The following is a 25,777-nucleotide window of genomic DNA, read 5'->3' on the forward strand; positions in this document are numbered from 1 at the left end:
ACACTCAACAGCAACACTTCATAATTCTGGAGATCCTGTACTAGAATCACCTGTGTTCTCAAAAAAGTCAATATTTTTATTTAAGAATTGAGAACACTCATTCATCTGTGTCTGTTCTGTCAAGGACTTTATAAGCCATTTTTTCAGCAGTGAAAACACAATTTGACAGCAAATCAAACTAGCAGCATGCAGAAGGATAGTGGTAAAATTCTAACTTTGGACTCTCCCTTCACAGGGAGTGATCTAGTTGAATAGTTTGCCATTTGTGAAAAGCTCAAAGTTAACAATGTAGACAGGTAAATGCGATAGCGTGTGCTCAAAAACTGTCTTGTCTTGTAGACAAAAATATCCCAAGCACCTTGAAAACAGTCACGTTTTTACACAAGCACTTTTGAAGGCAGAAAGGAATGGTGTAATTTCTACACACAGGAAAGGAGTTCAAGCAGTAGTGCTGTCCCACATTTCACTGTAGCAAACAATACAACAGCTGTACTTAGGTCTCTTCAAATCAGTGAAAACAGTTGCCATTTATGCCAGCAATGATATTCAACAAGTGGGTTCTTTATTACAGCCTCAGTACCCTGCAGGTATTCACCATCTCTGAAAAGCAGCATTGTAGTTGCTGCAATGTTTCAGCAACAGTTCTAGGCCCTTCCTTTTACAAATGCAGCTGAACTTGACATTAGAAAGTCAAATTCACTCTCATACTCTGAGGGGAGCCTGTACTGTTCAAACACAGGACAGTGTTTACAAGACCAGCACTTCCATTAGCAGTCTTGGCAAATAAATCCAGCCTTTTGCCAGTGAGCTGCTGACTCTGAGTCTCTCCACACCAGAGCATTTTGCACCTGGAAACAAAGGACACTGAATGACAGCTGCTTTCACCAACACAGCACTCTTGAGTTGCTTCACTGTCCCTCTTTCTCAAGCAACGTCTTACAGCAGGGACGTGTAAAGAGAGGATTCCTGATGGATGCGCCATCATTTAGCAGCTCTAAACTACTCTTGCCAATCCTCCTATTTCGGCTCATCTTTCTTCCAATGCTGCCTGTGGCAACCTCCCCAGCTGGCAGTCCCTCAAAGACAAAAGCTTCCAAATTACAAATAATTAAAAGTGTGCAACATAAGTCTGAAACATGTTTTAGAGTCTTGAAGAGTAAGATTACTACAGGGAATGCAGATAGCAAAATTTATGTGCCAGTTTTCTAAGTTCCATTATTTAATGCCTCAATGAACTATAAACTTTGCTGAAGCAAATCCCTAGAGGGGGTGTGCCTACCAAGTAAAATAAGTATTTTTCAAGTAGTGACTACTACCAATTGATTCACCATCATCTTCATTATTAAATAAAGATCTATTTTAAAAGACTTTTGCCTGTCTGTAGATTACATAGATTCAGACACTGTTTTCTGCAAGTTTACTGCTTTATACATTCATAGCAAAGCTTGTCTCTTCAGTGAGAATCAGCACACTTCTTCCTAAATAATATAACTTCTACCATGCTAGGATACACTATATAGAAAGCAGATGCACAACTTGAAATCAAAAAACAACAATTACATTGTCACAAGATCTTTTACAGTAGAAATAAATACTGCAAGCAAGTGTAAAATATTCATGTAAAAAGCCCAGACTGTATAGTGGTGTTAGTTTTTAAAATGAAGATGTGAAGATGAATGATGAGGCAGAAAAATGAAATCTAATCAAATACAAGAACTTGTTTAGTTTTATCTGTTACTCAAACTATGGAACATACTTTTGGACACTAAGCCTTGAAAGTTACATCACCACATTTTCTGGGGACTCTTTTGCCACATACAAGTATATGCTTGGAGGTCTCAGTTTTCACTTCAGCCTTTCAACTAGTGCAACACTTGGTGAATTCCACCCACATATGGATTGTCCACTTTATGGTATTGGAATCAGGAACAAATACATATATGTTGCTCTTTTGGCATTACTCCAAGACAAACAATAACAAATCCTACCATTTCCTACTCAAAAACAAAACAGTTCCTACCATGCAACATACAATGAAACAAACCCTGGCTCAACCCAATGAGAAAACTCCTGTTAAAGTAAATTCAATGTTTTTTTAAACACCAAGATCTTAAGAGTCTGCTTAAGCTTGCATCTCGAGCTTCAGTGGACTGTCTTTTGTTTGCGAGCTTTGATTTTAAGTTGTAACCATCTGCAATGCAGCAAACTAGCAGTAGTAGCAGCTTTCCTTCATCTCAATGCAAAAATGCAGCCAGCAGTAAAAAAAGAAAACCAATATTATTTGAAAGCAAAAATATGAAGACTGTCAAATGCTTTTATATCATGTCTTTGACAAGCAATTTCTTGTTGCAGTAATAATAATCAGGACTTCTATATACATGAAGATATCTTTATCATTTTCTGACACTTGCTTAAGGACATACTGGAATTTTAACACTTCATGCTTAGATAAAACACTTTGCATTTCTGTTCTGCTTCTTCCCGGCATGATTCAGCAGTACCAAGTCACCTTTTGGGTTTCTTCATTATCAGGATAACCAAAGCTACCCACTGTGTTCAGCCTGTGCTGGATGCCTCCATCCGGAGTGCCTGCTCAGTGTTGTACAGCTCTCTGGCACCAGTATGACCAATGCATAAACACTCATGTTAATTCATAAAACAGTACTTTGCAAATATCCAATTACTTTAAGGTTGAACATGGCAAATCCTAAACATTTTACTTGCAAAGTGTTTCTTGCATAGAACCACAAGGGAGAGGCTCGGGCTTCCTGTATCTATGAGAATGGCGGGAAGCCACAATGGAATCCCTGCCCAATCAAAAAATCAGCAGCAAAACCCTCACTGATTTCAACACAAGCAGAAATATCTGGACTGACTCTGGGTAGCCTGTATAATGCAGGATACAGTCCAACTTTGGTGTACATTTTGTTACAGACACTGTCACCCTGAGTAAAAAACATCTATGAGAGCCCCAAAGCTTCATCTGTGGAGTTTCAATTATTAGCAGGGAGCTCAGGCTGGAGACCTGCATAGCAAAAATAATCTATACTAAGATAGCCAGAAGAAGGAAATTCTTTTGTGGACCACATAAAAAGACTTCACAAACTGCTAGTCGCCTCCAGCCTACAAACTGGATCCATGATCCAATATGTTTTGGTGTTTTATTTCAATTTAAGCACACAACTTGTGTTATATCAGAAAGCCTGAGGACAGTTTTAATGATTCTGGGCCACAACTTCCCCCCACCTCTGCAATCTCCCAGCCAGAGAGACAAGCAGAACTTTAAGCAGGCATCAGTCATTGCCGGTGTTAATGTAAAACTACACACAGGACTCCCTAATTAGAGGCTTTAAGACAAGAACGGTGGATCTTGGTGATACAGTTCAGCAGAGGCTTTCTTAAAAAGAGGAAATCTCATTCGTATTCTGTTAATCTCTCCTAGAACCCTTCAGAAGAAAGATTAAAGTAATCTTATACCTTCCCTGATTCTTCAAAAGCCTGTGGTAGCTCATGGAGAGTGGAAGAAACTCAACGCCCATTAGCAGCAAATTCCTACAGGGAAAGTTCTCCGTCAGTTCTCCTTGAGTAGGACTCTTGCAATGCAGCATGGTTGTCAAATTACTATGAGATCCCTATCCTTACTGCAAACAGAACAACAAAGTTTATTAATAGTCATTACTCATTTTCTCAGTGGGTGTGAGCCGGCAGAGTGCCGTTTGCCAAATGTGAGCAGTAGTGATAGCTTGCACCTATGCAAAGCTCACATCAAATATACCATGCAGACTGGGCTTCATGGGTGATCAGCAGTAGGTGGGTTTAGCTTGTGTGTTTAAAAAACAAAAAACAGAACAACAAACCAACAGCATTTTGAAGTTACAGTAACAAAGCAGTCAACACAATAAATTTCAATTATGCAATTTAGACCCAAGAAGGCTTAGGGGGCTTCATTATTGCCTCTTTTTACACTCCAAAGAGACAAATAATAGCTTTTTTTGTTTCCTTCTCTACAAAAGAGATTTAAGGAACCTTTTAAAGCTTTAACATAACCAGCAAGTTGAGCTGTACAGTAGATAAGAATTGTAGCATGCACTAATTTGGCTGACATCGAAAGCAGTTAAATCTTTTGTCTCTATTGGTGAGAGAATGACTAACCAGTCCAGAACTAAAGTGCCTTTCATATATTCAGGTGACACACTAGCTAAAAACCATGTATCACAGATCAGTGCCCAGCTCTAAGCATCACAACAGTAAATTAAAAATACAAGTAAGTAAATCAAGAAAAGTGTTATTTTTCAATTTCGAAATAAGTTATTCCACTACTAAAAAATGTGAACTAATTCTCAACTATATGTCCAACTCTTGGGTGCATAGCTTAAGTATTTTGATACTGGTAAGTAGGTGTGCTGTAGGTGTAATGTTTAAAGGCTATGTATAACTCCCTAGTGTTTCCTAGGAGTACTCTCCTCTTCAAAAGACCACCCTGACTGCAGCTGTTATTCTGCACAGCAGTGTGTACTTCACCCAGGAGCAGGCTCAGAACTTCCACAGGGATTGTAATCTGGGAAGGACACAGTGAGGCTCACCTCATGCTCACCCCTAGTCCTTATGTACCAACCTTCCCAAGACTCTCACCCAGCATCTTAAAAGACTATGTAAAAAGCCTCTCAGGAATGAAAACTTACATTCTATAAGCTTTTTAAAGCACGTCATCCACAAATATATGCAAACACAAGCTTTCCATGACAAAACTGTTCTTATGCTCGTTATTTTTACTACTGATTTGGGATCCAATTCAGTGTACTTGTCCAGATAAGACACGCAAACCAGAACTTAGGACTTCAGGGTGTTAAAGTTCACAAAAGAAGGTTTAACTTGGTTCATGGACATTGATATATTTGGACTTCTGCATGCTTTGGCAATATTGATTTGTCCAATTCTTAAGATTTCAATACAATTTCCCTTTATTCATAAGCATCAGGCCATTTCAACACTGTGGGTGTAATTCTATTTAATCCAGCTACGCTTTTGAATAATCCTTTTTCATATAAATGAGATCTCTAAAAATTTAGGGTAGGGGGGAAGGTATCTTTTGATTTTTAAACAGAAGTGTTGCAGTATTAGCTTTTTTTTTTTAAGATTAATACCAATGAGAAGCTAGATCATTAAAAGACAATTTTGTTTTAGCTGATACACTGCCTAAAACACACTGGACAACTTTTTCTTCAAAAACATCAAAGGCTGGAAATACACCAGAATTGATATTCCTTATTTCCGGAGGAAAGGAAAATACACATAAACCTGTCCTTCCTTTTCTTGTCTCTCAGTTCCAGCTGTTGAGTAAGTCCTATCAGAAGCATGGAGTAGAGAGCTTTCAAAAACATAGCTGTCTAGAACTACAAGACAGGTACAAACCAAACCACCTCAACATACCTGATCCCCAGCCAGCCTCCTCTCCCCAGGCACAGAACCCTGGCAAAGGTCCTCCTGCTTAGGAAGGAGCTTTTTGCTGCCACTGCAACCCCTTCCGCAGCAAGGTGGGCTGCAGGTGTGAGCTGCAGATCTGGATGTACTATTCACATTTCTTCCAGGTTCTGGGCAGTTCGCACTGAATCCCTTCTTCACACTGCCATGGAGGTGTGTAGTTCCTTTATTACCACCTGCTTCTCCTTTCCCCCATGCAAATTTTTTAAGGATTTGTAACATAATCGACTCCTGAGGATACTTGCCATGGAAAGGAGTTTATGACCCAACATTTAGTATCCATTCTTTTTCCCCTGTAATTACTTTCAAATGACAGATTACACAATAGTGGTTTGGTGTTATTACTAGCATATAATCAGAGACCTAAACTCGTAAGATGCAGATTTTCTCCCTAAATCTATCTCAAATTTCAGACCATCCATCGACCCAGAAACACCACAGCAAAAGACCACTACAATACTCACAGAAAGCAAGAGCTGGAGTTTAAGAGTACAAGCCCCTGAACTTGTAGGGGCACCTTTTTCTGAACCCAGAGGCAGGGATGTCACCCTGACTACACATGGCTGTAGCACAGCTACAGCTGGACAATTATGTTTGTGTTAACTTGAGCCAGACATTCGCTACTTGGGAATTTAAGGGAGCAAGCTTCCCAAACCAAACATTGACAGAAACACCATTTCTGATCCTAAAGTTTCCTTAATGATACAACATAAAGCCTTTCAGTAGCTTACTTGCCTTGATACATTTATTAAGTTAACTCCAAAAATGATTTATTACAATATAAAAATCAGAATACCGAAGAAGGGAAATATATGATAAACCAGGCTAAGACACTGAGAAGCACACGTGAAAATTTATTTTTTTTCCCCTCTTCAGGTTAGAAAATCCATTTTCCTTGTTTAAAAACCTATTCTAAGCCTCACCACAAACTAAGAATAGGAAATTAAACACTTAATATTTATACCTAAGTGAGAAATAAGAGATGGTAAGCTTTTGCTTCTTATTCCTCATTCCAAAATTACTGCATGTGGTCACAGTGATCTCTTGTGCTCACACTCACACATAACACCAGTATCAGACTTATCTTTTCAGATTATTTTCCAGGAAAGGAAGGAAAAAATACCCTGTACTGTCCTTTCCAATAGACATACACAAGGAACCGTTTCCAGAAGGGAGGTTTCAAGAACAGTGAAGGCAGACAAAAAGTATCAGGATCAGGAAGAAACACAGATTAAATCATGTTTTGTCATTTGTAGATCCATTTCCTAAAAGCAGAGAATGTGATTAGCTTACAGCAAAATTCTAATACATAATTTGGAGCAATTCACTAAGACCTAGCATATAGGCCACTCTTCTCATACAAGGTAAGCAATGCTTTTGCAATCATGAGGCAGATAAACCAGACTGAATTGCAGGCAATTTATTTCAAATCATAAGCCACTTTTGGCTGGCATCAAAATATCTGTGGGATAAACTTAAATGTTGTGTTCATATAAGCCTGTGTATGTGTGTCTGTACATGCAAAATACAGCCTTCCTAGTCCACCCATTAGCATGCAAGAAAATGGGGGGCTCACTTATGTCAGACTCCTGTCTGGTCAAGAATTGAGGTGTTAAATACAAGGTAGAATCTGGAGGTTACAGCATGGTAGTTGAAAACAGCGAGATCTTTCTCCATCATTGCATTATTTTATTTTCATCTGGCAGCATTTCTTAAACTCAATTTTCTTTACTCTGGATGAAGTTGTTGCCTGTGAAATCTACCTTTCAAATACTGCTTCTCACTGCCTTCCTGCAGAGCCTCCACCCTTGCTGAGGCTAGCCTAAACATGCGTAAAGTTTTACCATGATTTGTCCCCAACATACTTGTCTCTAAATTATCTTGGGAAAAAGATAGTTAAGACTGTTCAAATTTTAAGGTGGAAAGGCAGAGGAGCTGTGCTTCTGCACATCTCTTATCAGTCTATGACCAGAGATAACTGTTTCCTTATGCCATGCTGTTCCCACAGCACACCAAAACATATCTGATCAATGTGTCCAGCATCTCTGCAGAACAACACTCAAACTCAGTAGCATAGTATGGAAACAAAAATGGAAGCATGTGTTGTGTTTTTTTTTTTTCCATGAACAGCATCAGTGCTAAATGTTGTCCTAATCTACAAACTGACAAGTTTCTTGGTGGAATACATTGCCAAAGTCATTCACCAATAAAGGTTTTAGTTAAGTGCTATCTATTGCTTCTGTAGTTTTCATATGCTTAACTCCTCCACTGGAATATTTTTCCAGTTCAACTCTCAACTTTCAGCAGCAGCATGACTTTTTCCAGTGGCACCACTGATGGGCAAAGCTGATGTTTGCCACAACTATTTAAAAGCCCTTAGAAGTATCCAACAACATTGGTTGCTCTCACATCAGTCATTACCTCACTTTCGACTTTCGTAACAAAGACCAAGTTTTAATTCCTCATGACAAGATTAAACCAATATCAAAAACTAATTTGGTGTGTTACTGAAGTGCTTCCCTATCTGGAAATCAGGAGAATCAGAATCTCCTTTTCACAGCTATAATCAAGCTTTTGAATAGCAATAAATTTATCATGCATTTGCTTGCTATGCAGCTGCATATTGAGCAAGATAACGATATCCTGGTAAAATGAAGACACAGTAACACATTCAACACCTGTATTTGTCTTGAGACAAATGCAAATTAGGCAGAATCTACTATAATGTTGATAAATCCTTTTTAATTAAAGCCTTTCATTTTTAAGTTTGAATGGACTTAATTTGTTTTATTGTTTAGTACCATAAATAGGGAGGCAGAGTACCTGATTTGTTTTCCTAATACCTGCTTTGTTTTTCAGCTCCAGAGAAATTTTAGACACTCTGTGGTATCTTTCTTACCTTTCTTATTGAAAACTCTTCCACCTGCTGTATGACAGTGAATTAATGTATGCATGTACTGATTAAAAGTGACACTGGTCTGGATGTATCAGATCAAAAGCTTCGTTATGCTCAAGGGACACCAGGTGGTGGTAGAAGACTCCTTCGCAGCGTATCTGCATTCCTTACTTCATGACATTCATGTTGTCTTTCTCTTCAGGCTACCTTCTCTCCTTCAAAACCCGCACTGCTAATCATTTTGAGACATAAAGCCGGCAATACTGTGTCTTAAGTCTGACCCACTCTGACAGATTTGTTAGGAACATTCACTTAAAGTCCATGTATTCACAAACTACAAAAAAATCATTTAGTGGCTTTAAGGAAACACTGTCACTGTCCATAAGTCTTAACAATGCAAGCTATTTACTTTCTCCATTTTTGGCTAGCTTTTATGCTAAACCCATCATTTCCACACTTCCTCTTCCAGTCATACAGTTTAGAAGTAGGAATAGTCTTTGTTTCTAACACTGACGTTCCTATACAACACACCAAAACACATCAAAAGACTGGAAGACCTCTGAGTGGTAGTGATTGAAGAGTTTAACGGTACAGGCATAAGGGCATCATAACTCAGGGATTCAGAGGGCAAGCTATGTGAGATTTCTTAGATAAAGAATGACCCATAATTCACTAGCAGCCATAGGAAATTCTAATATCCATGTGACTTTGAGAGCAAAAAAATTAAATCAGCTGTATGTGAACTTATTTTTTTCAGCCAACCAAACAAAAAACCCAAAACCAAACCCCAAATCCCATCTATGAGATTTTATTATTTCTGTCAGTGAATGTTTGATATGTATAAGAAAGAAATCCTTGGGCATATGATAAATATCAACAGTTCACATTTCTTTCCTTCTGTAAAAAAAAAATAAGTCTTTCTGTTTAGATACTGGTTTTAATTTTCTTACAAGTTAAGTGTTATAATTGTTTTGTAAAAAATACTCAATGTTCTTACTGTGATATACCACATCTTTGCAGGAAGAGAGTACATTTTCAACATCTTTTATAACTACCTGGCACAGCAGTGTCATTACTATTTGTGCTGAAGTTCAGTTTCATTTGGCGCCTCCAGAGCAATAGACAGATTCCCTGGTATAATAACTGGGAGAGGAAGCCAAAAAAAAAAAAGCTGCTGTTTGCAACTCTGCTTGCAAGGGCCAGCAGGCCAAGAGATGCTGCTCTCAGGAGACTGCCTGGTAAAAACCACAGGTTTCTATATCACCTTTGTAGGTCATAAGTTCAGCTCAAACTCTGAAAGTGAATTTAAATGAAGGCATTTGCTAGTAACTCAATTTTTAACAGTTCATCCATTTTCTGCATTATTTCTGCTGCATTTCTTTGAATACTACATTTCTACAGTTGCCAGCTATTATAAACTCTAAAGCCTCCTTGTTACAACTAGCTTCAAGCTGAAAACAAAACTAAAATCTCATCCAAAGCTCTGATAATACCAGGCCTGCTGCTTACATTACTAAAATGAAAGAACTTTATTTGTATCACAAAGCAGTCAGAGATCAAACAGGGCAAGCACCTTGTGCTAGGCTCTGCACTAAAAGACTGACAAATTCAGTTCATTTTAGGTAATGTTTCTAGAAGTCTGAGGCATAGCATCCCACAGACTGGAAGAAATAGAGGTAGTGCAGAGGACAGCAAGAGAGGGGAGAAGTCAAGTGGATCCACTGTTACACACAGGCTAAACAGCAGCAAAATTCACTTGAAAGACAGTTGTCAGGGAAAACACTTCAATGAACACTGACTTAAAGCAACCATAAGATCCAAAACTGATACCTTCTTGTGAAATACTGTGCTAAAACTCTTTAAAAGCAAAGAGGTTCCAGAAATTCATCCCACATTATAAACAATTACCATTTTTGTAGTATTTTTAATGCCTTGAAGACTCTCTCTACTGCATGACTACATATTAAAGTGTTATAAGCACAGCTTTCCTCACAAGGTGATTAATCAAGCATCTGAAATGTGGGTTTTAGACCAAGACTGAAAAATGAACCATTTAACAGATACCTAAAAAAAAAATAATTGCTATGTTAGTGAAGCCAATAAACAGAACTAGACTCAGCCTGCTTAAAAAGGATGAAAATGCTAAAAGGGATGCTTGCCTCGATCCTCTGCATTGTGAAAAAAGTAACCAAACTGAAGTTCATTTAGAAAGTTCTGAAGATGAATCATGAGGGTGAGAGAAAAAGCATGAGGACATGAAAGCAAACACCTATGTGACCATGAACACAGAAGTGCCTGTTCTTATACACCAACTGCCATAACTGTAATAAACTGTCTGAAAAGCAACAACTAACCTCCACATTTTAGTGAAACTGTGCATCAGGCTCACACAGCAAGGCAGAGCTGGAGGTTTGAGTCCATCCATTTGAAGGAGGAGGGAAGGAACACCATACAGAACCAGGTATTTCACGTAAAAAAATAGTACTTGAGCTAAAGCCAGGCCTCCTAAAAGGAAAAATAAATAAAAAGTCATACCTTAAACAAGCCCTGAAATACATCTAAAACCTTTCAATACTGATTACTTCTAAAAAGTCATTATTCAAAGAACTAAAGGAAGCATTATCAGTTGATGGAATATACAACACCAACTTTTGCAACAGTTAAAGGACACAAGCATATGCAATTATGCCTTTAGGCACACACAAAATACTACCATCACTTCAATACGAAGGCTTAAGGAAGCACCCATAGTTCCACTGGACCCTGGGCATTAACTGCTATGAAAAACAAATACTGACTTACGCCGAGCTAAAAATCAGAACATACTGATATAAGCTACAGGGACAATTTTATCTTTAAACAAAAAACAAATCACCAAACAAAAACCCCACCAAACAAAAAAACCCCCAAACACTCTTTACTTCTTCCTTCAGAACAGGACATGGTTTAGTGGTGGAGTTGGTAGTTGTAGGTTAAGAGTTGGACTCAATCTTTAGGGTCTTTTCCAACCTAAGCAATTCTGATTCTAAGCAATGGTTTTCTCTGCAGCTTATTCTGACAGGTCCACTAACATCCTATGTACCATCAGATTATTTGTGTCCCTCTGAAAACCCCCTGCTGCAGCTGAGGCACAGAAAACTGGAACTGCGCTTCGCATAATGCTTAAGGTATATTTCAGTTTTTAAATCCACAAGACAAAAGCCTCCTTAAGGGGCTATAGCTGCCTGGTTTCCAAAGGAGATTTTTTGGCAGTGTTTGCTCACAGCTTTACCCAGTGGTACAGCACAAAATGCAGCACCTTGTACAGGTGAGAAAGAAAAAAACCCATACTGGCTGTTCTCAGAGTTATTACTCATGCAAGTAACAATCTTATAATGCATTACAAATAAAGCAAGATGATTCATAATAATGTTCCAAATGTTTTCTGCTGAATAAAATGCTGTTTACCCAATAATAGTAAGAAAAAAAAAAAAATCAGTAAAAAGCAGAAGCCAACACTTCATAGGAACTGGGGAGTGTTCACTCCTAGAAGTTCCACTGACTTTGGTGAACTCGTCCATCTGACTGACAACTGTAAAAATCTAATCTCAAAGGATGGAAAGTAAAATTATTAAGATTTGGAAGAGTGAAAAAAAAAACCAACTATAAAATGCAATTGTTACATCTCCTTCCTTTCCAGTGTTTTACTTTCCCTCAGGTATTAACTAACTTGTGATGTGACTGGAATACTTTAGATATTTGATGTAATTTTAAAACCTTCCAGCAGACGTTCCTTGGAGACAAAGTTTTCAATCTGACTCCAGCAGTAGAAGTCCATGAACATGAAATAATCTGCTTTTTCTTTTTGGCAAAACACCCCTTTGGCATTCTGACTAATTAGTATACTGTGGATGACAAGCAAAAGTTAAACATTAAAAATTCATCTAACAACCTAGGGTAAAATTCTGGCACTAAATGTAAACAGCAAAACCCTTGCTGGCCTACACATGGCCAGCATTTTGCTGCTACAATCCAACGTTTTTAGTTTTGATATCATGATCCGTATGCATGATAAAGAGACAGTTGTGCCATACGAGCTAAAAAAATTGGTGTTAGAAGATACCTAGACATGAAAGCTTATGTTATTTTCCTTCAGGGGAGCAGCCATCTAGTATTCAATATCATTCTTTCCCCAGAGGAAAACAAACAATCAGAAGCACAATTTGGATACTAGCCAATTAGCTACACATTGGATTACTGCTAAAACATCTATACAGCCAACTCTCTGCTTAAATTCCCTTCTCATTGCTTTTCTGACAAATTTCATTGGAGACCTAAATGCTGACACCCACACAAACCAATTATGAAGATCACAGCTGTTTGTGCACTGGTGAAATTCAAAATCCTTTGGCTGTGCATGATGGAAAGAGTTTTAGACACAGACTACCACTCTCAAGACCCAAGAAAAATAAAAATAATAATAATTTTAAAAATCAATAAATTTGATTTTAAATACAATGATGAAAAGCTTCCGAATTCTCGGATACAGAGTTATAACACACAAGTTTCAGGGGAAAAACCACTCATTTTCACCATCTCTAACAACATACATCTAAGTTGTCATTACTGTTAACTGGCTCAATAGCACTGGTATCTTAAATAAATTTAGACATTGCATCACCTATCATTATCGATCATTGTGGCTAGAAAGCTGCCAGGCAGAAAAGGACCTGGGGGTGCTGGTTGACAGCCACCCAAACATGAGCCAGCAGTCTGCTCAGGTGGCCAAGAGGGCAAACGGCATCCTGGCCTGTAACAGATACAGTGTGGCCAACAGGACCAGGGCAGTGATCCTTCCCCTGTACTTGGCACTGGTGAAGACACACTTTGATTGAGGCACTGGAGCCTGTCCAGAGAAGGGCAACAAAGCTGGTGAGGGTTCTGGAACACAAGTCTTATGAGGAACAGCTGAGGGAGCTGGGGTTGTTCAGTCTGGAGAAGAGGCGGCTGTGGGGAGACCTTGTCGCTCTCTACAACTACCTTAAAGAAGGTTGTAGCAAGGTGAGGGTTGGTCTCCTTCCACGTAACTAGTGACAGGACAAGAGAAAAAGGCCTCAAGTTGCACCAGGGGAGGGGTGGACTGGATATTAAGAAAAATTTCTTTACTGAAAGAGTGGTCAAATACTGGAACAGGTTGCCTAGGGAGGTGGAGTCGCCATTCCAGAATGTGTTCAAGAAGTGTGTGGATGTGTCACTTCAGGACATGGTTTAGTGGGCATGGTGGTGCTAGGTTGACAATTGGACTTGGTAATCCTAGAGGTCTCTTTCAACCTTAACAATTCTGTGATTTTGTGATTACCTGGCACACATTAGATTTGCCACATGCAGAGTAGCTAAGACTCGTGACACCAGCAATGCAAAGGTCCCTATCAAAATACATAGATTAAGCAGTCTTTGGTCTTCAACTCATCCCAGCTGTGAGAGTTCTGGCCACAGAGTGAAAACTGAGGGCAGGATTCACAGCTGCACAACTGCTGGGCTGCATTGGCAACAGGCACAGGCTTTCAGCCTTCTTGCACACCTGAGACATTGCAGCTGCTTTGCACTTGCTCCATTACAGCACAAAGCAGCCAGAAGTACACTGCTTCACCTGATTTTAAAACAAACATGAAATTAAAAAAAATTAAGATCAATGCTAAATTTCTCAAATTCGTTAATCACATAGTTGAACTCTAGTGTTCAATTAAAAGCTTAAAAAGAAACTCAAACACAAGCATTATCTTAAATAGCAAACAAGCTGTATCAAGTGTATATAAAAACACACCTGAGGGAAAACTTATTGCAAAAACGCTCTCTTTTCCCCAGAATAAATTAATTCAAAGGATTCAGAGTCAAGGTTAATTTTTTTAAAAACTAAAATGTGCTAATGGATAAAAAATACCAAGTTTAAGTACTCATACAATCTTAAACCCATGAACTTCAACAGTCAAGCTGTTTGAAGCCCTAGATTAAATTAACTTTTATAGTAATTCATATTTTCAATTTATTATCTTGCAATCCTTAAAATACTGTAAGATGTCCTATACTTCAGAAATGCATGTATAGACCTCCAAATATTTACCTTCCTTACAGCTACTGCAAAACTGCATTTTGTGATTTTTGTAGGGCTTTGTTTCACATATAATGAAAATTCAGAATATTCACAGAATTTTAGCTTTTTTTTTTTAGTTTTCATATTCTCAGAACTCTGATTTTTTTCTTTGAAGTTATGAAAATGCTGTGTTGGATAAGTTAGCAACAAAAGATTTGGATTCAGGTATTAGAAACCACACTTGGCATTTTTCTGTCTATAAACTATCACCAAAACTCACAATCAAGAACTGTAACTCAGCAGGCAATTTTGTTAGGAGCACAACAGCACAAAGTTACCCTTTTTGCAACTACATTGACCCTACGGCATTAATGATTGTAGATGCTTGTTTCTGTCAAGTAGAGGGCAGGTTCAACTAGAAAACAGAGATAAATACGCAGTCATATTTCAAAAGGGTTACTGACACATGACACAAGTCTAACAGGAATCAGACATTTTAAGACAGCTCAGAATTCAGGGCTGTATCAAATTTAAAATATCAGGCTTCAGGGGTTCATTTACACTCTTTTTTTTGTGGTTTGGGGTTTTTATGCCTCTTCTACAGAAAAAAAAATAATAAAATAAAATAAAACTATTATTTAATAGCAAGGATTCTTTCTGCACATTTGACTACCACAGTACCAAGTCAACTCGACATACACTGACAGGTAAGCAGAGCTTTGCAGCCATTGCCAGCGACCCCCTGTACCTCATGCTGTGCTGTCCTGTCCCCAGTCAGAGCCAACACCCTGCTCGTACCTGCCACACGAACCTGAATGAATGCAAAAATGACATCTCAATTCTCTTAATCCCCATGGAAAGAGAGCACTGTGTGAGAAACTTGAAGCACCCCAATTTCATTACTTGAACAGAAAACAATGCAATTAATAATTAGTGTTTTGAAAGGACTACAAGGACTCGTGCATCCCAGCTTCATATCCCAGCTCTTCAGTAGCACACAAGCAGCAAGATACATCCTAAAAACACATGGAGCAGTGGCAGGAACTTACATACCACAGCATTTGCCCTGGAGGCCAAGTGCTTCTTTATAGACAAAGTTCAAAGGACATAAAGATCCAAAATGAAGTTACTTTAAAAAGACTAAACAGCTGTCAAGGGACTCTTGGTCAAGGCGTAGACAGGCTTTCCAGGTTAAAGAAAACAAGTTTTTTCAAGGATAGACATACCTTAAAGCCACCTACCATGAAAACTCCCAAAACATGTCCAGTAGGCATTATGTTTATCAGCAAATACTTGCACTGCTTAAATAAATCAACAGTTACCACAAGTGAAAAAGTAGCCATTAGAGTAGGTTAATTGCCAATATTATCTGGAACTTGAGCCTGCAGGAAAGCTTATTAAAAATACTTAGCTTCCCCACCACCATCGCTTCCTTCTATGAATTGGTGACCTTGTATTTTAGAGCATAAAATCTTACTAAGCTTTCTGATTTATGTTTGTATTTCCAGTTTTGAAAACAGATATTAAGATGCCAAATATTTTCAGATTAGCTTTATAATTATCTTGCAGGATGGAAAAAAAATCTCAGATTACTTTGTTAGTATTTCATTACCATTTAGATAGATGCACAGACACCCTAATTTCAATAGCAAAGCACCCCATGCTTCTTAAAACAAACTTAGAAAACAATTACCTATCTATAGGTTTATTAGAAAAATAACTGCAACACAACAAAAACACCTCCCTACATCCAACTTATACGGACTGCTCCATAGGTCTCACCTTCAGAGAAGAGCTTACATAATTTTTCTTCATAATAAAACAAAACATGAAATCCCCAATTACAGATTAAACCAGTTGGCTCTACCTTTGAACGGATCATATCATTCTGGATTGACTTACATGCTGTTTGTATGAGAATAAATACCCTTTTTGAGTACTACAGTCTAGTTAATAATTAAAACAATGATAGCTAATTGACACTAACTTGTCCACACTACACTAGAACAAACCAATGGCATATGCTTAAGACCAATACATTAAACCCACAGAACACTCACATCAAATGTGTCTCTACATCAGACACACACCTCTAACAAAACGTATATACAGATTCCTATTTAAATATAGTTTCACAATTACAATGTCTCCTGGTATTCCAGATTAATCCACTGCAACAGTTGTGTTAGACAATACATTTGCATGCAGAATTCTGGCTTTCATCATTCCCTATACCCTAAGAGACTGACATGAAGCTTTGTTCAGATAAGCAGAGATGAGCAAGTGGTGCTAATCACCAGGCCAAATGTGAAGCCCCATAAGGAAAATAGACTGTTTTTTAACCTCTGTATTTTCAGAATCAGACCTACCACACACATGAATTAGCAACACTTAACATCCATTCTAGTTTCTATATAACCAAATTTACTGCAGAGTGAATTTTACCATTTATATTCTACATTGTTGTAGCGAAGGAAAAAAAAATCACTTATTTCAAGATATTTCAACTAGTGCCATTAAGCTCTCTGTTACTGTCAGTGAATTTGTCATTCAGCTACAGAAGCCTGAAGAATATATGTTGGAAAGGATCACCAGTCTACCTACCCTTTATTTATTATTTTCCCAAGCTTCATTACATATCACATCCAAACATTACTCACTAAAGCAGGTGAACCTCTGATCTGGCCCAGTGCAGCTATTCTACTGGTATGCAGTTCACCAAGATACTGGATTACTAGAATCCATAGAGGCTTTCACTGTCTTTCAGTGTCTGCAAATCTTCATTTTACAGTGCAAGGTGTAAAGACAGCAAATTAACCCCAATTAAGTTTAAAAAACTGAGAAGAATGAATTATCAAGTTTCCCACTATGGATTACACATCTTCCTGAAAATTCTTAAAGTACCCAATTCTTCCAAACGATATGACCGATGCTACCAGAATGAGATGCAGCACTGACAAAAACATGGATTTACTATAAAAACTGCATTTGGTGCCCAGAGTTAAAAAAGCACAAGTGCCCTGATACTGTTCAACATGCCAATAACTTACTATTCATAGACAAATATTTGTGAATATAGACACAATGATATGTGAATCATAGAAAATGCTCTCTCTCCAAACAATAGCTTCCTGAGATCAGTAAAAAACTGTACTGTGCTGCCCAGCCGACATTTTAAATTAATTCTGTGTTCAGACATTAACATCACTTCCACAGACTCAAGGGCCATACCTGTACAGCAAATGGGTACACACAGTTAAACCCAAACCCTATGGATACAATCCCATCATGTTCTTCATTATATTTCTGACATGGGACCTAACATTTGGCCACTGGAAAAAATCACATTGCCTGCTAACAGCTGGCTTTTCATATAATTCCTACCACAGAAAATCATCGTTGCTGAGAAGGACTTGAAGCCAAGGTCTGCTGCAAGGACAGGGGTGTTGGGACAAGCAGTTCTGAGTAATGAGCCATCTGGAGGAAAGCAGTAGAAGTTCAGCCCATGAGCAACTCTGAATACTGGGAGAGTGGTGTACCACTGGAGCCCATCACACTGAAGGAATGCACAGGCCAGTACAACTAGTCACTGAAGAAACAAGTGCAAAATTTCACATAGATTTTGTGTTCTCTCTCACACACTATCCAGAGGGTACAGCCAAACACCTGCCCCAACATCCAGAGAGCAATATGCCCTATACAGAGAAGAATAAAGTCTCTGTGGGCACAGGAGCTACAGGTGATGACTGGAAAGCATTTATACCTAAAGTTATCCAAATACTAACTTTTTTTAGTTATCTAAAAGCATCTCTAACCAAACCTCTCACTACCTCCTCTTCCTCTATATTGGACAGTGACTGACACTTCTTCTTGGAGGTTGTTCTTGCTATCAAACACAGGCCACTGAGGAAACAACACAACCGTGTACTCACAGCATGAAATTACGCTTGCTTCAGACCCATATGATGCAGCTTTGTTAACGTACATGGCATTTGTCTCCAGTACCACAGCCACAGCCTGCTGTGATATCAACATGCATATTTAAAGAAGTATGTGCAGAATACTAAAGGAAATAATTTAAATGCAAGGAGAAATATGTGGTAGAAGAAATTCTGATGTCTGTGTCACATGGGGGTTGTAGTATTGAGCAGGGGAGGGTATACAATATGAAAACACTATAGATCTGTTTTCAGTGTATTCAGTCCATGAAAGATGTAGATGTAACCAGCTTTCTCTCATATCATGGACAGAAATCTAGCTAAAAATATCCAGACACTCCAGCTGTGACTACAACTATTTTTAATTTGAATTCCCTAAAATCCAGGGGCCATAATGCAACAAGATAACTTACTTTCCTGCTCATTAAAGGACTGACACACAGAGGATGCAACTTGCTGTCTCAGAACAGGTTGTCACCTATGTACTTTCACAGCTCATTGATCCACAGGGCAGGAACAGGAGCTGCCTTTGCCGGTGGCTGCTAGGCACAAGTTACAAAATACCTAGGGAGAGGGGTAAACCACAAAAATAAGAGAGACCAGGAGAGAACTGAAGGTTCTAACTTCACATGAACTATACATATGCTATCTTTAGTCTTCTGCACTTATCATCCAGTTAATGGTATTTTAGGTAACTTTAGCATTTCTGCTTTACATGGCCATAAATGAACATCGTACACTGTCATTTTTAAACATGCATTGCAACTAAAGTTAGGATTTGTTTCCATTTTGGGTTCTGGTTTGTTGGGTTTTTTGGGGTTGGTTTTTTCTTTTTATTATTTCTTTGCAGTTTCACCACAAAGGAACACCATGAAATTATGCAGAAGACTGTGTAGCTTCACACTTTCAAGATACAGACTGACCATCATTTGCCCTTAAGAGGCCGAGAGCAAAATCTCAGAGCACTGCTGTCTTTATGTGTGCTGCTGGCACTTATTGCCCATCGTTCAAAGATATCGCAGAAGAAAAATGGAGGAACAGTTATAATGTCCCTAATTACAGCTGATTGTTAAACAGCTTCACAGCCTTTTCCCTAGGTTTACCAGGCTATCAGGCCAGCCAGGCATCAAGATGAAAGTAGATGCCTTGTGCTGCTGTATTTAAATCCAAAGCACAAAGTGAACAAAAACCCCAGCAGTGCAGAAAGGCCAGCACACCATGTAGTTAATCCTTTTGAGTTAGCAACAAGCTGCTTCCTTGGTCTCAGGGCTCAGTTATCTGATGTAATTGGTTTCAACAGCACAGAATACGAAATAACAGAGGGGAGTGTTTGGTTCTGTACAACAACTGGTGTAGAAGCATGGCAAGATCCATAACAATCCAATAAGAATGAACAGGAAAATGTTACCACTACCCTTAGTCATGTATCAGTGGCCTGTCACTGGTTTGAGTCAGACATGTATAACCATTGTAATAAAACCTGCAGAGAAAATGCTAAGTTACTAACGTCTGCCTCAAAAATCTCATCTGTACTAAAATATTTTAAACACCTGCTTTAATTACTACAAAGAAAAAGCTCTTGAACACACTAAAAGCAAGGTCTTCACAGGCAACTCGTTTCAACTCAAATGATAATATTTTAATCAGGCAGCTTTACAGTCCAAGCTTGCTTTAACACTGGCTTTCATCACCTGTTGCTTTGAAGTATTTTCTAACCAGCTGTTCAATATGTATTTTAATTCTTAAGATATAACACTTGTTTTTGTCAAATACACATACAGCCTACTTAGATATTGTCTGACAAGTAATTTTCCGCCCACTTTTTTTTTTTTAAATCAACATTGACAGTCTTGAAGGAAGTGAGGAATCCACCAGAAACACAAAAGCTGGAATATTTCATCCCTAATTCTGTAGCCTTGCACACCTTATGCAGTGGCCAGTGTTTTCTCAAACACCAGGAGCTAACAGATTTAACTCATCAATTAACTGATATTTAGAACTCAGAATCCACTTTCTAAACTGTGCCTGAGTGAGGAGGGATAGCATGAACCATGGAGGCAAACCTTTTAATTTTTCCTCTCTATCTGCACTTGGTCTTTTTTTATATAAAAAGTATTACTAAAAATATATTAAGTGTGTATATATACACATACATATATACACATATACACAGAAAACACACATTGCCCTCTACTGACCAGAGTCCAATACACAAGTGTCCTCAAACACACACTGCGCATCATACAAGATCTCCAATGAATGCTTGGCAGGACCATACCGGTGTGTGTATCAATTCCTCTTACTTGCCGCTACAGTAAGAGGTATCTTCTTCAATTCAGCAAACATCAAGGCTTTTTCAGAACCCAGTTTTAAGGCCTGGGGTTTCTCTGCTTTCATTCCTCCGACCTAGCAATATACATAGCAGTACAGTGGAAGAAATCAAACCACCCACATACATCAATTGCTTCAGGGTTGGTCTACATCTGCCTACATACCAGCACCCAAAGTTCTTGCCATTTTATGCTATATTTGTCAGTGCTCCTTTCCCCCTCCCTCCCAGTTAAGCATTTTAATGAAATATCAGGGAGCGGGGAAGGACCAGAAAAGGGGAAAGTCAACAAGGAAAACAGAGCTGAGAGGCACTGACTGCTACTTTCAAGCAACTTTGCAATTCCTTCTCTCTGCTCTTTTCACAAGTACTGTCATTTTACCTTTCAACATGAATACAAACTGGAAACATCAAACAATAGATCAGTAAAGAATGAGAAATAGTAATTCTTAACATCTCCCCTCCTCCATTCCCACACTAAACAAATTATGTTTTAAGTGTCCACTTCTGTTACTGGTGGGGGGAGAGAAGGGGGCAGAGAAACACTTTAGATCAAAGTTTAGACACATTTTAGACTGAACTGCTTCCTAAATTAAAAAATATTCTGTATTTATTTCCAGTAAGTTAAACTGTAAGCTTCTTGGAGGATCTACATGTTATATTAAGAACACTGTTCTGACAGTGACTGGCCATAATGTACTACTCATAAGTACATACAGGTGGACAGAAAAGAATAGACTGGGGTTCTTACATTGGAGGAGAAGGAAGATTTCTGCTATTGTTTCTATACTCACCCAAGGCCCAGTATGACACAGTTTCCAAAGGTGGAGTACTGCTGTAGAGAGCATGGATATACATGAGGTGAATCATCAGCTCAGCCAGGCACCACCAGAAGAAAATACGAATTATGCCCAAAATTAAGATGCTAAGATTGGTCTTCAAGCTGAAGGCTTCTTGTTTCCTCATCTAAAGAAGAAATCCAAACAGGTTATATAGCACATAACTGACTGTTTTACTCAAATACTCATCCTGAGAACTCTTAAATTTCATTTGCTATTCATTACAATTACTAAGGGGACCATTTGACTATACCATTTGGAAATTCATTACATACTCCTGAGGAAGACTGCTCTCTTCATTCTCAATCTCAAGCAGCAGCAGAAATCAGCAAGACACCAAACATGAACATACACTGCACCAAACTGTTGTAGAAAAGGCCAAGTGCTGTTAACCTGAACAGAACCTGGACATAAGACTAATTCCTGTAAATTGATCAACCTCTAGACAGAATAAAAAAAGATATCACAGCTATGAAGGAGAAAATTTTCTAAGCAGCAGCCCTACCAAACAGAAACAATGACTGCTTGGTCTTAAAATATCTCCAACTTTTAGCAGCTGCATGGGATTGATTATTTGAGGACAGTTCTTCATTTTTTCCTCCTGTAGCATTGCCAAGGTCAGCAAGACCTACATAATTAGCAAGTGCCAGTTAAGTGCAAGTTAAATATTGGATAAGACAATGTTTGCAAGTTGACAGGCTTCTCAAGATGCCCAAGCTCTTACACCGTTACCTATAGTAAACACATTGGTATACTAGTACTTTACCTTCTTTCTGCAGTAAGAGAAAATGATCAAATAACAGAAGCCTAGGATTGCCTAAAAATTTAGTCATGTTTTATACACCTATGATGGCACATGTGCAACCTCTCCTTCACCAGTCCCTAACTAGCCACCAAAAATGTACATACAAAATAAGCAACCAATCCATCTGCACAGACATACTGTCTCTCCAAAAAACTGCAAGCACACAGTACAGCTAACATGCAGTTAGTTCTGCTCATTTACAAGTGAAGTACAACACTCATTTTGAAGGTTCATTTGTACCAGTTAGATGAAAGGTTGGAGACCACCATTTAATCACAGAGATTTGCACAACAGGCCTTCAAACCCATGACTAGAACTGCTATACCTTGCTTCAAGTCAGAAATTCAGTAAGGCCATTGATGAAGTGTCACAGTCTCACATTTTTGCCTGCAAGTGGATGCCAATTGCTAGCACTGCTATTACAGCAATTTCTGTCTTCATCTCCAGGACTTCTGCTTCACAGTGTGCTCAGCAGGAGCCCTTTTCTCAGTCTCAGCTTCAGCTAAAGGGATCTGCAGGTGGTCTTTTCTGATAGCAGGAATAAACACACCCTTTGTATTGTGCACTTTGAACCAACTTCTAGGCACTGCAAGCTTCAAAACCCTTCTCCAACCTCACTTGTCAAGGCAACATCCTCTGCTCACGTAAGAGCTTTGATAACGCACTTCAGCAAACACCAACAAGAAACAGATTAAGGTTGTTCAGGTTGTTCTATCTTATTTACAGCTTTAACCAAATGGGTCTGTGCATATTTAAACAAGAACCTACTGCAAATACAGACATCCCATTCTCTATCTTCCTTCTTCTCCTCACACCTAAAACACATGTGGTATTTACACAGATCTTTGCTCAACCATATCAGAAGATCTTGGTTTCAATGCAAACCTGCTCCCCAATTTTTCCTACCAGCTATCCCCAAGCTGCTCTCAACTAGCTTGGAGTCTCATGTGTCTTTTGAAACATTCCTTGAAAAAAAAAAAATCACCTCTCTGTGGTATGGGTAAAGGAATATAGGTGGAATTTAACACACTTCAGAAACTACAAAACAATCAACAGTAAAAAATAAATTACCTCAGTTTCTATGCAAGTCTATGCGGACTTTTCCTACAACATCCAGCCCAGGATAACAACATTCAGCCTTGCATCTTCCAAAGCTACTGAAGACAAATGAGCATAGGATTTGTCACTCAGGGGTCCACCAGAATCTCACTTTTCACTTTCATAAAGCCCAGTCTATTTGCTGTGGCTCCAAGAGAAAATTTCCAAAAATAAATAGAAGCAAGCAATGCCTAGGCTTCTATACATAAACTGAATCAGCAGTTTTGTGGTTTGATATGTGCACTCATCCACTTTACCCAATGATGCTAGCTATAGTGATAACAGGTGGTGATTTCACTTCTTACTCAAGTGTGCATGAAAATAAGGAAAGCCATAAAAGCATGGAAATGTGGGTTTTTCCTCTGTCACATAGAAGCAAGTTTGAAAAGCAGCCTGCAAGGCACTAGGAAAAAAGTTCAGCAAAATAGGTAGGTCTTTCACATTAAAGGAGCTGCTCAGCTTGCTGAAGTCTGAAGAAAAGCACTCCAAGTAAATCATCAGCTGTTTTCACACCAACATGAGGAGAAAACAGGGTTATCAGGAATTCCCAATACAAACTAGCAGCTTTCTGTGACTCTGAAATATGTTTCAGAGTCAGTAGCCAGCTGCTGCTGAAAAAATGTTACTTTATTCCACCTGACAGAAGAGGAAAACAAGAATCTAATCCACCAGCTGCATGCTAAAAATGATGAACACTCTCCAAGTGTAATGACATGTGTCACTGGCTCCCTGACTGAAGGGATGAATCTGATGTCAGACAAAAAAAAAACATCCCTTGAAGTAGAAGAATCTGGAGAGGAAAGTTTACCTTTAAGTTGATATTCAGGACACTGCCAAATTCCCAATGCTACATCAAAATTATCAGGTCTTAACATTCCAATAACATTATTCAGTATTTTCAAAATTACGAAGAAGATAGTTTTAGACACCAAAACAAATTCTTCATCTCCAAGGTCTAAGTAAAAATTTAAATCCTTCAAATCACTAGTAAAGAAGAAAACTATTACAGAACAAGTTACACGTGATTTTACTGAAGTTAAAACATGCATGAATGAAAACTCCTTTTCTGTGGGTGTTTCCCTCCCCAAAGTACCCTGTTGAGGGAAAAATATTTCATTCAGAAGTAAACAGAGATCAGAGTCTGATAGAGAAGATTAATCACCCAGCCTTTAAAAACTATTTTGCTTTCTTTCCACCCTCTCTAACACTGGAGTCTAATCAATCTCTCTCCACCCATGCACTAGATATAAAGACGTATTTTGACAATGTATTTTGACTAAATATATTCTCATTGCTGGTTACCAGATGCATGCGAGTTCAGTATTATGTCACAGCTGGCTTACAAGCATGAATACCCAAGAATGGTTTCTAACTACAGCCTTCCCTTCTGCATACAGCATACTTCAATACTCAGAAAAGGAGGATAGAAGATGTTCCTAATGTCAGTCTGTATCTGTTTGAAAGTCTCATCAGCATCAATTTTTGTCAAGTAGGTAACTAGGAAATAAATAGAAACTCAGGCTTACCTGTAAACCATATTATGAAACATACCATTAAAAGAGCCACTCAAGGAAAACTGGATGAAATTGACTCCCTGACATTTTCTCAGGACTGATATTAAAATCTCTCAAGATGAGGAAAAAAAATATCTAATTGTCATGTTCTAATCTATTCCTTAAAGTATTGGGTCTGTGTCTCAATCTGGCAGCCGAAAAGAGATCATCATCTGCTTCAATAGCTCCTCACCCAATTCACCTGAGGCAGAGATGCACTGAAAAAACTGTAACTGTGTGATCTTTAAAACTCTGTTACCTGCTTACTGAATTCATCAAAATTCATAAGAGGTCCATTGTGGAATGTGGGATAATAAAACACGTATGCCAACATCCACAGGAACGAGTGGGAAGACTTCTGGGCGGGTCCCTGCCAGCAGTACTCCAGGCTGAAGCTAGTGCAGAAGAGGCAGCGGACAGACACAGTGAAAAGCAGCAGATAATACTCATTTTCAGTGTTGTACCACTTTCTCTGCAAGACAAAAAGCCAGATCACAATGGTTCAACGCTGTGTTTTCTATATGGTCACACAGTGATTTCCACCCAGATCCTAACTTTCAGGGTCACCAGCAGCATGAAGCAACTAAAACAAACAGCAGCTGGAACAAGCATCTGAAGTGAAGATCACTACTTAATGCATGAACAAACACTGGCTGTCGATAGAGAAAGGGACTTCAGAGCTACTGCAACCAGCATAAAGTAACAACAGCTTGATTTCACAAATGTACTAGCTTGTGAAGAAATACGGCAGCAAGAGAGCTTTTCCTA

At 38.6% G+C, this 25,777-nt stretch overlaps 1 protein-coding gene across 1 annotated transcript in view; it reads right to left on the minus strand.

Moving 5' to 3' along the window:
- Positions 1–25,777, minus strand: part of HHAT (hedgehog acyltransferase) — a 43,852-nt gene that overhangs the window by 12,464 nt on the left and 5,611 nt on the right. The window contains exons 5-7 of the mRNA XM_010178657.1: positions 25,269–25,481; positions 21,509–21,680; positions 10,732–10,882 (exon numbers count right to left, since the gene is read on the minus strand). Of these exons, the coding sequence (XP_010176959.1) occupies positions 10,732–10,882; positions 21,509–21,680; positions 25,269–25,481 (536 nt within the window). The remainder of the gene's footprint in view (positions 1–10,731; positions 10,883–21,508; positions 21,681–25,268; positions 25,482–25,777) is intronic.

The sequence above is a fragment of the Mesitornis unicolor genome, unplaced genomic scaffold (assembly GCF_000695765.1).
Source record: "Mesitornis unicolor isolate BGI_N332 unplaced genomic scaffold, ASM69576v1 scaffold17292, whole genome shotgun sequence".
In the NCBI taxonomy this organism is placed as follows: Eukaryota; Metazoa; Chordata; class Aves; order Mesitornithiformes; family Mesitornithidae; genus Mesitornis; species Mesitornis unicolor.